The following is a 12,959-nucleotide window of genomic DNA, read 5'->3' on the forward strand; positions in this document are numbered from 1 at the left end:
ATTTATTTCATGTTAGTTTATTTACAATTGCATACTTTGTGTGACATACTTGTCCATAGCTGCTGTTTGAATAGTTGAGACACTGACTGAAGGATATTTTGGTTGATTTATTTTGGTTATTTATTGAAGTAGTTACTTTGCTTTTAGAACTGTACTTATTTTGAGCTTTTTGTTCTTGTAAAGCTGTTGTAGTAGACTCAGGTCAGTGGCACATATTTAATGACTATATAAATGTATCAGAAAAAGTCAAATTAAAAGGTCAATTCAACACGGAGACCAACGTTGTGATGGTTCTCAATGGAGTTTATTTTAGACGAGATCACACCATGTTCATTGTATTTTACAAAAACTGCACCCATACAGTATACAGTTCCATTGCCACCCACTGGCCTTTCTTGGTATTGCTGGTTTTAAGTACAAATACCTGCATACATACTGGACTGATAAGGAACACTGCTATAACTATTATTAGTAGTAGTATTATAATGATTTAAACATTTGAACAAGTTGGGACAACCCTTCAGTTAACTACTGTACCTATCAATTATCCAGTAGTAGTGATCATGGTTCCTCAATATACATTTAACATATTACAACGTACGCTATGTGTTACAGCACTACTTTTGGTGTCCCCCTCAGGAATAGGTCTTGAGAAAATCTCATGTAATTGTCCCCTCCAAAGTTGATATCAGATTTTCGCCCCTGAATTACATCACTAAATAATCATACCATCACCACATACAAGTAATAAACCGAATATTATATTTCCCCCACTCACTCATGCTACCAGGAGCTCCCTGAGAATTCCACTTGTGCAGAATGCGAAACCTAGGCCTCTGGCCTGCATCAGCAACCGCAGTACTTCTTGAAGCCTGGTCTCCGATCCCTCCGGCTTACGTGACCATTACATCGGTGTATGCTAGCTAACACACTTATTTACAGCAATCATATGCCAAAGCACATCCCTAACACGTACCATATACCCACACATGTATAAATTAGTAATGTACAGCAAACTTGTACACACTGTAAAATAGAAAACAGTATTCAGAACGTGACCAACCCATTGCATCACATTTTCATACTGACGTTCACGATCTCCCCCTATCTGCAAGCGGGGCCAATCAAAACACGCCTTATTGTCATCAGAGTTGAACCAACCAATAAGAATGCTTAAACATTAAATACACCTTTCTTTAGAGGCAAGTGGAAAATTAACCAACCCTGCACCCTATCTCATTGTGGAGCTAGAGGAATTAGAGCCCTGTTCATAGATAAGATGAGAGCACCCATCCAGCTAGGATGGAGTCTGTCACTCTCAACAGGCCAGGCTTGGTCCTGTTTGTGGGTGAGTCCCAGAAAGAGGGCCAATTATCTACAAATTCTATCTTTAGGGAGGGGCAGAAAACAGTTTTCAACCAGCGATTGAGTTGTGAGACTGCTGTAGCGCTCATCACTCCCCCTAACTGGGAGTGGGCCAGAGACAATTACTTGATGCCGACATCTTTCTATCTGATTTACACGCTGAAGCTATGTTGCACTTGCTGACCTCTGACTGTTTCATCCTAACATTGTTGGTGCCGACGTGGATAACAATATCTCTATACTCTCTCTACACTCGCCAGTTTTAGCTTTAGCCAGCACCATCTTCAGATTAGCCTTAACGTCGGTAGCCCTGCCCCCTGGCAAACAGTGTATGATCGCTGGACGATTCGTTTTAAGTCTAATACGGTAGCCCTGCCGAAGTAATGGATAATGGATGCGGGTAATGGAGTCGCCAATGACTAAGGTTTTCAATTTGTCAGAGCTAATGGTGGGAGGCTTCGGCGTCTCAGACCCCGTAACTGGTGGAGGAGAGTCCAGAGAAGGCTCGGCCTCTGACTCCGACTCGCTGCTTAATGGGGAGAACCGGTTGAAAGTTTCTGTCGGCTGAATGAGCGACACCGGTTGAGCATTCCTACAGCATTTCCTTCCAGAAGCCTTGAGAATGTTGTCCGGCTGTAGGGACTGTGCATTGGGATTTCTACTACTATCTGTACTTACTGGTGGCACAGACGTTGTTTCATCCTTTCACACACTGAAATTACCCTTGCCTAACGATTGCGTCTGAAGCTGGGCTTTGCAGCACAGCTATCCTCACCGTAAGGCGATCGTTCTCCTGTATATTATGAGTACAGCGACTGCAATTAGAAGGTATCATGTTAGTTACTACTTAGCTTCAGCTGGTGGAAGTCCTGACGAACCATGCCCAGATAAAGTGTCCAGGGTGAAAAAGTTGAATGAAAAAAGTCTAACGAGGGAAAAAATAAAAATATAAAGCGGTAATTAAAAAGTAAAAACCGTAAAGTTTGCGGTAGCAAAGTAACGTTAGCAACAAACCGCACAGCATCGAGTAAACACCTACTTCAAAGTAAGTTAAATATTTATATATATTTACAAGATCAGAGATATAGCCTACTGTACTGTACGTAACAATTGCATCCCCTATACTAAGGGGTACTCAACTACTATTTGAGAAGATTCGGTCACACAAATTTCCTAGGTAGCAAAGGTATGGATATTGTAATTTCTCGGTTTAGTTAGAGAGCCCCACCTCGCGACCCATGCAACCCCAAACTGCATTAAATTGAAAGCCCGACTGAGTTGCAAAAAAATTAGCAAATTAGCAATTAGCAGCGATTAAATCAATGTTCTTATGGTATTTCACAGTAAATGTATATTTTGGATCAAAGGTTGTGTGGTGAAAGATGTCTCCAAACAACACGAATCATAATAACGGGTTTTAAATAAGGCTTGCTGTTTTACAAGGGTTACCAGTTTGGAATTTTGAAAAGAAACTGGAAATGTCATTGAAAGAAACTGGAAATGGTAGCCTAGCTAAAATGACTAAATGGTGAGCCTGTCATTCATTATCTGATGTATTGGTGACAAAACAAAATGTTCTGGTATTTCACAGAAAACCTTGATTTTGCATGAATGACTCAGGGGAGAAAACTGTGGGAAACCGCAATGAATGCGCAATCAAAGGTTCTGAAAATAAGATAGGTGGCATTATAACTGTTATCAGTTTAGAATAACAGTTTAGAATTGTGTACTTAGTTTTCACATATAGTAGCAGATACATCTAAAAAATGTGTCAAAGTGATTGGAAAAAACGGTAATATAATATCATTGATGATTTGCATTTATCCATCATTATTTTCACCATGTATTCTTTTTGTTTGTATTCCTTATTTATTTGATTTTCACACGCAATGGTGAGAGTGTGAACTGAGGCAGATCAGACTCAGGGTGGCGCGAGAAGCTAAAGGATTGGTGTCGGGGACTCATGATAGGTACATTGCGGGTCACAGCGCAGCGCATGACAATGTTTAACACCTGTCCAGTGTTTAACACTTCATTACCATAAGGGCTGTAATTTATTTTTGTAATAATACATCTTATACCTACAACAAATAATTTCGGAAATAGGTTGATAACACATTGACTACCTGGGGTAGCTTAGTGGTTAGAACGTTGGGCAAGTAACCAAAAGGTTGCTCTATCGAATCCCTGAGCTGACAAGGTAGAAATCTGTCGTTTTGTCCGTGAATAAGGCAGTTAACCCCCTTTTCCTAGGCTGTCATTGTAAATAAGAATTTGTTCTTAACTGACTTGCCTAGTTAAAAAAAAAATAGGCCTAATGCAGTTCTTAGAATGTTGTTTTTAACCTATATAAGTATAATATTATTGTAATGTATAAAAACAAAAATGTGGATGGTTTAGTACATTCGTTTGAGTATGTTAAATTGTAGTTAGTGAGAAACATTGGTTGATTCTCATTTTGCATGAGAATACATGAGAATATTCAATTCTAAAGTAATGCAGGGGGATTAAGATACATTTATGAAAATTATTAGATAAGTATTCAAAGCCATGAGTCAATACATGTTAGAATCACCTTTGGCAGCGATTACAGGTGTGAGTCTTTCTGGGTAAGTCTCTAAGTACTATTCACAACTGGATTGTGCAACATTTGCCCATTTATTCCTTTCAGAATACTTCAAGCTCTGTCAAATTGGTTGTTGATCATTGCTAGACAACCATTTTCAGGTCTTGCCATAGATTTTCAAGCAGATTTAAGTCAAAACTGTAACTCTGCCACTTAGGAATATTCACTGTCTTCTTAGTAAGCAACTTCAGTGTGTATTTGACCTTGTGTTTAAGGTTATTGTCCTGCTCCCAGTGTCTGGTGGAAAGCAGATTTTGCCCGTGTTTAAAGCCATTCCATGTATTTTTTATTCTGAAAAACTCCCCAGTCCGTAACGATTACAAGCGTAACATGATGCAATCACCACTATGCTTGAGAATATGGAACGTGATAATCAGCAATGTGTTGCATTGGATTTTCCCAATACATAACACTTTGTATTCAGGAAAAAAATAACTGCTTTGCCACATTTTTTGAAGTATTTACTTTAGTGCCTTTTTGCAAACAAGCTGCATGTTTTGGAATTTTTGTATTATGTACAGTCTTCATTCTTTTCACTCTTTCAATTAGGTTAGTATTGTGGAGTAACTACAATGTTGTTGAGCCATCCTCAGTTATCGCCTATCACAGCCATTAAACTCTGTAACTGTTTGCCGGAGAGGAAGAAAATCCCTGAGCGGTTTTCTTCCCTCCAGGCAACTGAGTTTGGAAGGACGCCTGTAGTGACTGGGTGTATTGATACACCATGCAAAGTCGAATTATTAACTCTACCATACTTAATTAAATGGATATTTAATATCTCCTTCTTCTTGTTTTACCCATTTACCAATAGTTATTTGTGACACATTGGAACACCTCCCTGGTCCTTGTGGTTGAATCTGTTTGAAATTCACTGCTCGACTGAGGGACCTTAGAGATAATTGTATGTGTGGGGTACAGAGATGATGTAGTCATTCAAAAACCATGTTAAACACAATTATTGCACACAGGTGAGTCCATGCAATTGATTATGTGACTTATTGGGGAAAAAAATCACCCAACATTTTTTGCTGAATTCACGTTAGTTAATTAACAACTCAACCAAATTGAACTCAGAACGAGACGTTGAACTTACATCTGTGCCCAGTGGGATGCAACCGCTGCCAATATGATTGTCTTTTACATGGATTCAGACTTTTAGGTAGCCTAGATATTTTCTTCCTTTCACCCACTCTAACCTGCCATCGACTTTGCAGCTAAACCATTTACGCTTGGATCAACCCTACTCATGTTAATTATCAGCGAACATTTGGATAATCATGTGGGTGCTAGCAAGCATACTAGGTAGTGTTGAATGGATTCCGATGTTTCATCGCCTGCTATCCTTTTGAGTTGAGATACTGTTGAATGCTCCGAGAGCGAAACGCTCGGAATTTTGTCCATACGACAATGCTCTGAATGTATGAACCGCCCAGAGCGCACTCTGACACTCCAGTGAATTTACGAACTAACCCTAACCCTTAATGTGAACACTGGAATTGTATGGTGATATTCAACTCCTAATGTATAACTGTTCATAAAACATTTTTGTTAAGAAAATACTATGTGTTTGCTGTTGGTGGTATTATGTTGCTCCTCAGATAATAATCTATTTGGCCTATTTTACCAGCCTGGTCTCATAGACTAGACGTAACATAGTAAATATAAATCAACGACACTCAAATTAGTATGATTGTTAGTCAGGGTGGATGGGTGAGCATGTAATGTGAAAATCTAGCATCTCAAAGGTGACAAGTTCGAATCTAATCACGGACAACTTTAACATGTTAGCAACTTTTCAACTACTTATTACTTTTTAGTTATTTTAAACTACTTATGTTAGATATCCCTTCCCTTAACCTTAAGTTAAACCTTAAGTTAACCCTTCCCCTAACCTTTTAACCTAACTCCTAAACTTAGCCCTAACCTTAACCCTAACCCCTAGCTAACATTAGCAAGCTAGCTAATGTTAGCCACCTATCTGGAATTTGTAACATATTGTAACAACCCTGGGTTTATAAGCATGGAAATCGACTCTGCTGCACGAGCATGCTTTTGCAGCACAGTCGATAGCGCGGGCTAGAAGGTCGAGGGTTCGAGACCTGCTCCCTGCCTGTTTCATTACAATATCATATGTTTTGAAAATTTGTAACATATTGTAAGTTTTGAAAATTCTTAACATATTGTACATTTTACAAATTTGTAACATAAGTTACGAATTACAATTCATATTATATCATACGAACTGTGTAATGGGACATCCAAAAATGTATACATACCATACAAAACGTAACATATCATGCTAAAGGGAGTGCCTCTTACGAACAGAATAATATGAAATGCTCTGAGACCAGGTTGATTTTACATTTTACAGTGCCTTGCGAAAGTATTCGGCCCCCTTGAACTTTGCGACCTTTTGCCACATTTCAGGCTTCAAACATAAAGATATAAAACTGTATTTTTTTGTGAAGAATCAACAACAAGTGGGACACAATCATGAAGTGGAATGACATTTATTGGATATTTCAAACTTTTTTAACAAATCAAAAACGGAAAAATTGGGCGTGCAAAATTATTCAGCCCCTTTACTTTCAGTGCAGCAAACTCTCTCCAGAAGTTCAGTGAGGATCTCTGAATGATCCAATGTTGACCTAAATGACTAATGATGATAAATACAATCCACCTGTGTGTAATCAAGTCTCCATATAAATGCACCTGCACTGTGATAGTCTCAGAGGTCCGTTAAAAGCGCAGAGAGCATCATGAAGAACAAGGAACACACCAGGCAGGTCTGAGATACTGTTGTGAAGAAGTTTAAAGCCGGATTTGGATACAAAAAGATTTCCCAAGCTTTAAACATCCCAAGGAGCACTGTGCAAGCGATAATATTGAAATGGAAGGAGTATCAGACCACTGCAAATCTACCAAGACCTGGCCGTCCCTCTAAACTTTCAGCTCATACAAGGAGAAGACTGATCAGAGATGCAGCCAAGAGGCCCATGATCACTCTGGATGAACTGCAGAGATCTACAGCTGAGGTGGGAGACTCTGTCCATAGGACAACAATCAGTCGTATATTGCACAAATCTGGCCTTTATGGAAGAGTGGCAAGAAGAAAGCCATTTCTTAAAGATATCCATAAAAAGTGTCGTTTAAAGTTTGCCACAAGCCACCTGGGAGACACACCAAACATGTGGAAGAAGGTGCTCTGGTCAGATGAAACCAAAATTGAACTTTTTGGCAACAATGCAAAACATTATGTTTGGCGTAAAAGCAACACAGCTCATCACCCTGAACACACCATCCCCACTGTCAAACATGGTGGTGGCAGCATCATGGTTTGGGCCTGATTTTCTTCAGCAGGGACAGGGAAGATGGTTAAAATTGATGGGAAGATGGATGGAGCCAAATACAGGACCATTCTGGAAGAAAACCTGATGGAGTCTGCAAAAGACCTGAGACTGGGACGGAGATTTGTCTTCCAACAAGACAATGATCCAAAACATAAAGCAAAATCTACAATGGAATGGTTCAAAAATAAACATATCCAGGTGTTAGAATGGCCAAGTCAAAGTCCAGACCTGAATCCAATCGAGAATCTGTGGAAAGAACTGAAAACTGCTGTTCACAAATGCTCTCCATCCAACCTCACTGAGCTCGAGCTGTTTTGCAAGGAGGAATGGGAAAAAATGTCAGTCTCTCGATGTGCAAAACTGATAGAGACATACCCCAAGCGACTTACAGCTGTAATCGCAGCAAAAGGTGGCGCTACAAAGTATTAACTTAAGGGGGCTGAATAATTTTGCACGCCCAATTTTTCAGTTTAAGATTTGTTAAAAAAGTTTGAAATATCCAATAAATGTCGTTCCACTTCATGATTTGTGTCCCACTTGTTGTTGATTCTTCACAAAAAAATACAGTTTTATATCTTTATGTTTGAAGCCTGAAATGTGGCAAAAGGTCACAAAGTTCAAGGGGGCCGAATACTTTCGCAAGGCACTGTATATAAGGCATTTGGTGATCACATTTTATTTTATTTATTGCAAATACATAAATATTAGTTTTTTTTTATCATGATACTGCTATCTTATTTTTGTCATGGACTTGATCTGCTCTTATGCACGTATTATTTTTGTTTAATGCAGAACCTAATATCTAATCTGAGCTCGCCTTAATTTGTTGTCTTTTATAGTATTATTAAATAATTAGGCTTCATACATCATATGACTGAATATAATAGTTGTTTTATTGTGGTTAGAATACTGAACAAATAACGCCATATGAAAACACGTGTCATTATTTTAAACATACCACGTGATCTGAGCATTTAATGTGTGCATAGTATGGAGCATTAGGGTATATTGGAGTATGCAGCATGGAGACGCAGTCCTAGTGCCCAAACATCCACCATGACTGTTTTACATCTATGTAAATAGTACAAATGACAATAACAAAACATTTAGCAAACTCATAACTCGATTTTTACCACAGTGATTAGAAAACATGTCATTTAAAGTTTGAATAAAACATGTCAAGGATCGGTAAGAAAACTATGACGCATCGTCTTTAACCACCGTTAATAGTTCCTAAAGTCTCGTTGTAGACTTTCGATAGAACATAGTCACACTATAAAACGTAATAAAATGTCATAAAAACGTTGTTGTTCTTGTTTTCAAAGACCACATGTATAAAGACGTGTTGAAAAAATCCACAATAAAAGTAATGGGATTTAATGGCCCAGTCCTGTTCACCGGCGCCTTTCTCTAGTGGTGCTCTAGTCTCCAACGCTTTAGAAGTCCTGGGATCCTTTATATTTTATTTAAGCTCCATTTCTTTTATAAAAAAAATTATCTCAAAAGTTGCACACAGGATCAATTATATGAAACACGGCGAAACTTTCAAGATTAAAACGTCCCGATGAAAAAAAGCAGACGAGAAAACGGTTTTGGCGCATGAGACCCAAGGCTGAATCTGTGAGACGGATCGTACACAATAAACCTGTTGTTAAACTTGCTGTGAAAATATGTTTGAAGAAAATAGACAATTGTTGTACGAAATGTATTCAAGTATAAAATAATGCCCTTTGTTGGAGAAAACTTGAGCAATGTGAGGGTACAAAAGTCCCCTGTGGTATTTACTAGGTCCCTTTGTGAAGTTTGCGCTTTGGCGTCTCCACTTGGCGCATTACCCAGGCCCCTTTAAACGCGATTGTTTCTTTCTTTCTAATGACGTTTACCGGATCAAAACATGCTGTTAATTCGATCAGAAAGCTTCACCCTTCACAACAATACCAGAATAATTTCTCCCAAAGTTTGTTAAGTTGACCGAAATTAGGCAAATGAATAGGGGTCTCTAGGCTACCCCTGACGCAGGTGACGGGGATAATGCACATTCACACCAGCTGTATTCTTTATTTCTCCCTTTTCTTTCACAGCATTATTAAAATGTAGGCCAATGAAACTATTCACTCAACTCAATAGACATTTTCTTATAGGATAATAGGATACAAATTGAGCCTCTCCAAAGAGTCCTCGGTGGTGGGTAACCCTCTAGTGCCAAAGACTGCTGGAGACGCCGGCCGGTACGCAGGCGACGCTCGTGTGCCAGACCCATCACACACCTGCCTAGGACTCCCACGAAATAAAGAATGTAAACAAAAAGCTTGCCATCTCTCATAAAAGATGGACGTGTCATCAAGTCGTGTGAGAAACGCGGAGAACAAACGGGAGGACTCCGTCTCCAAAAGTTCTCCCTTGAACTTGGCGGAACAGCCTATTAAAGGCTTACTTAATTACTCTAATGGCACTGGACAGGCCTTAAAACTCAGACACGGCTTGGATGGAAGTTAAGTTCGCTTGCTGGGATTTGTAAACAGGCGATCGTGTGAGAAACGCGAGTTGGAAGAAAGAGGGGTCTTTTTTCTGCGGCTTTGTTTTCAGTGCGCGCACTGCGCCTGGTCGGATCAGGCGAACCCAACGCTCAGTTCACATTTCCCGCCTGAGTTGTTACTATGCAAATAATATTATAAAAATAATCACGTGCATGTCTTTTGAACAGCCACGTGGATGAACAAAGCAAGTCTTTCCCCCTGCTAGCCCACGGCTTCAGACGTTTTACTTGTTCTTTAACTGATCCTAAATGCTCACATTTACCAGAAGTTTGCTCTTTAATCCTATGGAATAATTTAGACCATGAATGCTGGAGTCCCACGGATGATCGCTTTATAAGGGGCAGCTTCTCAGCTCACCTCTCAGTCTACCTAGTCTACAAGTTAAGGAACATACATCCAAACTGCCTCTTGGCATTAATATTTTGAATTAGAACTTTATCAGCACATTGCCAAAGGATGGCATCCAAGATGAAGGATCGCAAGGTAGGCGCTCCCCTTCTGTGCTTTGGGATGGAAACCTACTCGGAAATCGTGGCCGTTTCTAGTCGTTATTTTAATATTTATTACAATAATTTACTTTGGTACTCATAATGTACCATCATTATGGCTATGTGTAGTCAAATGCGAAATTTGGGTCCATAGAAGTCGATCGGAACCAATATAGTACACATGAGTTTGCAAAAACGACTAAAATTTAAATAATTGATTCAAAGAAGAAAATTGGCTTAAGTTACCAGTAAAATAGTATAATTTACGGTTTGAAACCCATGTGTGCCATACCCCATGGTTGTGTTGGAGCCTTGGCACCTGCCTTGGTCCATGTGGTACTCGCAAGCGCTATTACGCTCTAGTGCTAAGCAAGGCTTATGCGTCTCTTTGCTGTGTGGTTTCCAAGTAGTTTCGTCATTATAGTTTCAGTCAGATTTTTATTCTAGGTCTAGGTCTAGGTAGACCTAGAATCTAGGTAGACCTGTCCCACTGTTGATTATGTTTGTTTGTCTAACCATTTGCGTTGTTATTTTTCAACAGAGAACTCCCATCTCCCATAAAGTGATAGAAAAAAGAAGACGGGACCGCATCAACCGCTGTCTAAACGAACTGGGGAAAACTGTGCCAATGGCGCGCGCGAAACAGGTAGCCTATAGTACAGTTGTGAAATTAAATCATCTTATTCACAATTCATAAAGGATAGCCTAAATCATCGTATTCGAAGTTTTATATTGACTAAATATATGTATTATTTAGCCTACTCATTGCATTAAATCCTTGCTATGCGTGACATCTGCCGTCTGTAGGCTCATCTGTTTGATTTAGTGTATTTAAACGACTTAATTTTTTTTCTTTCTGATGGTAGAACTCTGGAAAACTGGAGAAGGCCGAGATTCTGGAGATGACAGTTCAGTATCTACGAGCGCTCCACTCCGCAGACTTCCCCAGGGGCAGAGAAAAAGGTGCGTATTCCTGTTGGCTCCAATGCGCACGGACCCGGGGCTCTCACCCAGAGCGCATCCCTATCCTGTTCCACCTTCTTTTACTCCATTCCGGCTGTCTGGTTTACACATTTATCGCCGTAATATCAATCATCATCACTGTAGTCTATATCGTAAACATATCCTCACATTTGAATGTAATAGCCTAAATAATAACGGCGTGTCGGTGTGTTTTCTGATCGTCCCCTTCTTCGGATTCCTTTTAGGTGAGCTACTGGGGGAGTTCGCCAACTACTTCCACTACGGCTACCACGAGTGCATGAAGAACCTGGTACACTACCTGACCACGGAGGAGAGGGTTGAGACCAAAGACATCAAGTACGCAAGGATCCTGGCCTTTCTTCAGTCCAAGTCCCGAGTCGTCAACGAGCCGGTGTTCGGCGCGTTGCCAGACCAGGCAGATTATCTGTGCCAGTTTCACTCCTCCCCGGAGTCACACCAGAGCCACAGCCCCAGCGACTCCGTGTTTCAGCAGAGCCCACCCGGACACTTCTCTTGGCATAGCACTGCACGCAGCCCAACCATGTCGTACCCAACTGTGCCGCTTTCCGCGCCGACGCAACAGCACCACGGTGGCTACTTGTCACCAGTGCAAGGACTTGACCATCACTACTTCAACTTCTTCAACGGCCACCCGCACGCGAATGCGTTCAGTTTGCACAGTACGCAACACGCGTTGTAAATAGAATCCGGCAACCATTTTGTGTTGTCTTTATTTATATATGTGTTTATAATAATATACTTAAAGATTGTGGATATTGTATACTGTACAATACAAATATTTTTTTAAATAAAAGTAAATGTTTATTTCCCACAGTTTTTGGTTTTCTTGTTGTATTATAACATAGGTTGGTCATCAATTGGTGAAAATCTCCCTAAAAATCTGATGGTATAATAGCGTTGGTCTATTGATTATGAATAGGCCTAATTGTTCATTCTTCTAAATCATTTATTACAGAAGAGTTAGCCTGTTACAGTCAAACCACTCAGGCCATTTCTACAAAAATATATATTTATTTTTCTTAAAGGGATAGGCTGGTTAACTTTCTTTTACGCGTATTTTAAAATAACCAAGGGTGTTGTCCTGTTTTTAAACAAATACAATCACATTGTATTGGTCAAATACACATATTTAGCAGATGTTATTTCGGGTTTACGAAATGCTTGTCTTTCTAGCAGCAACAGCGCAGTAGTATCTAACAATTCACAACAATACACACATCTAAAAGTCAAATAATGGAATTAAGAAAGTATATAACGTCCTCTAACTGGTTATTTAGCAAATTACAGAATATCCTAGCATTTTTGGAGCATATAGCAATGTTAGTGGAAACGGATTATAGCCAGTAAGATGCTAATTGACAAGAAACCGTGGTCCACTTATCTTTATCCTCTAGGCTAGTAGTATTGTGTCGATAGGACCTTAGGCCACTTACAATTAAATAAGCACTAAACTAACTCACTAAACTGGGACTTCCCTTCTTCTGTGAAGGATGGACTCTTGTTAACTCAAATATGAATATATGTTGAGGTTGACAGTTAGGCTACTCTCCTCTTCATCAATTACTCATCTTCCTTATTAAAGCATATG

The 12,959-nt window shown here is 39.6% G+C and overlaps 1 protein-coding gene across 1 annotated transcript; it reads left to right on the plus strand.

Moving 5' to 3' along the window:
• Positions 1-942: 942 nt before the first annotated feature.
• Positions 943-12,180, plus strand: LOC109893859 (hairy and enhancer of split-related protein helt). Its single transcript, XM_031828510.1, has 4 exons — positions 943-1,348; positions 10,908-11,012; positions 11,233-11,329; positions 11,575-12,180. The coding sequence occupies exons 1-4, from the start codon at positions 1,280-1,282 to the stop codon at positions 12,048-12,050; spliced, it is 747 nt and encodes a 248-aa protein (XP_031684370.1). The 5' UTR covers positions 943-1,279; the 3' UTR covers positions 12,051-12,180.
• The last annotated feature ends 779 nt before the right edge of the window (positions 12,181-12,959 follow it).

The sequence above is a fragment of the Oncorhynchus kisutch genome, linkage group LG7 (genome assembly GCF_002021735.2).
Source record: "Oncorhynchus kisutch isolate 150728-3 linkage group LG7, Okis_V2, whole genome shotgun sequence".
Lineage (NCBI taxonomy): Eukaryota > Metazoa > Chordata > Actinopteri > Salmoniformes > Salmonidae > Oncorhynchus > Oncorhynchus kisutch.

Bases quoted from the DNA above. Each gene is read 5' to 3' on its own strand.
- LOC109893859 (XM_031828510.1), top strand. From the start codon at position 1,280: ATGAGAGCACCCATCCAGCTAGGATGGAGTCTGTCACTCTCAACAGGC. The intron at 11,013-11,232 runs GTAGCCTATAGT...TTCTGATGGTAG, and splicing joins CAATGGCGCGCGCGAAACAG to AACTCTGGAAAACTGGAGAA. The intron at 11,330-11,574 runs GTGCGTATTCCT...GATTCCTTTTAG, and splicing joins CCCCAGGGGCAGAGAAAAAG to GTGAGCTACTGGGGGAGTTC.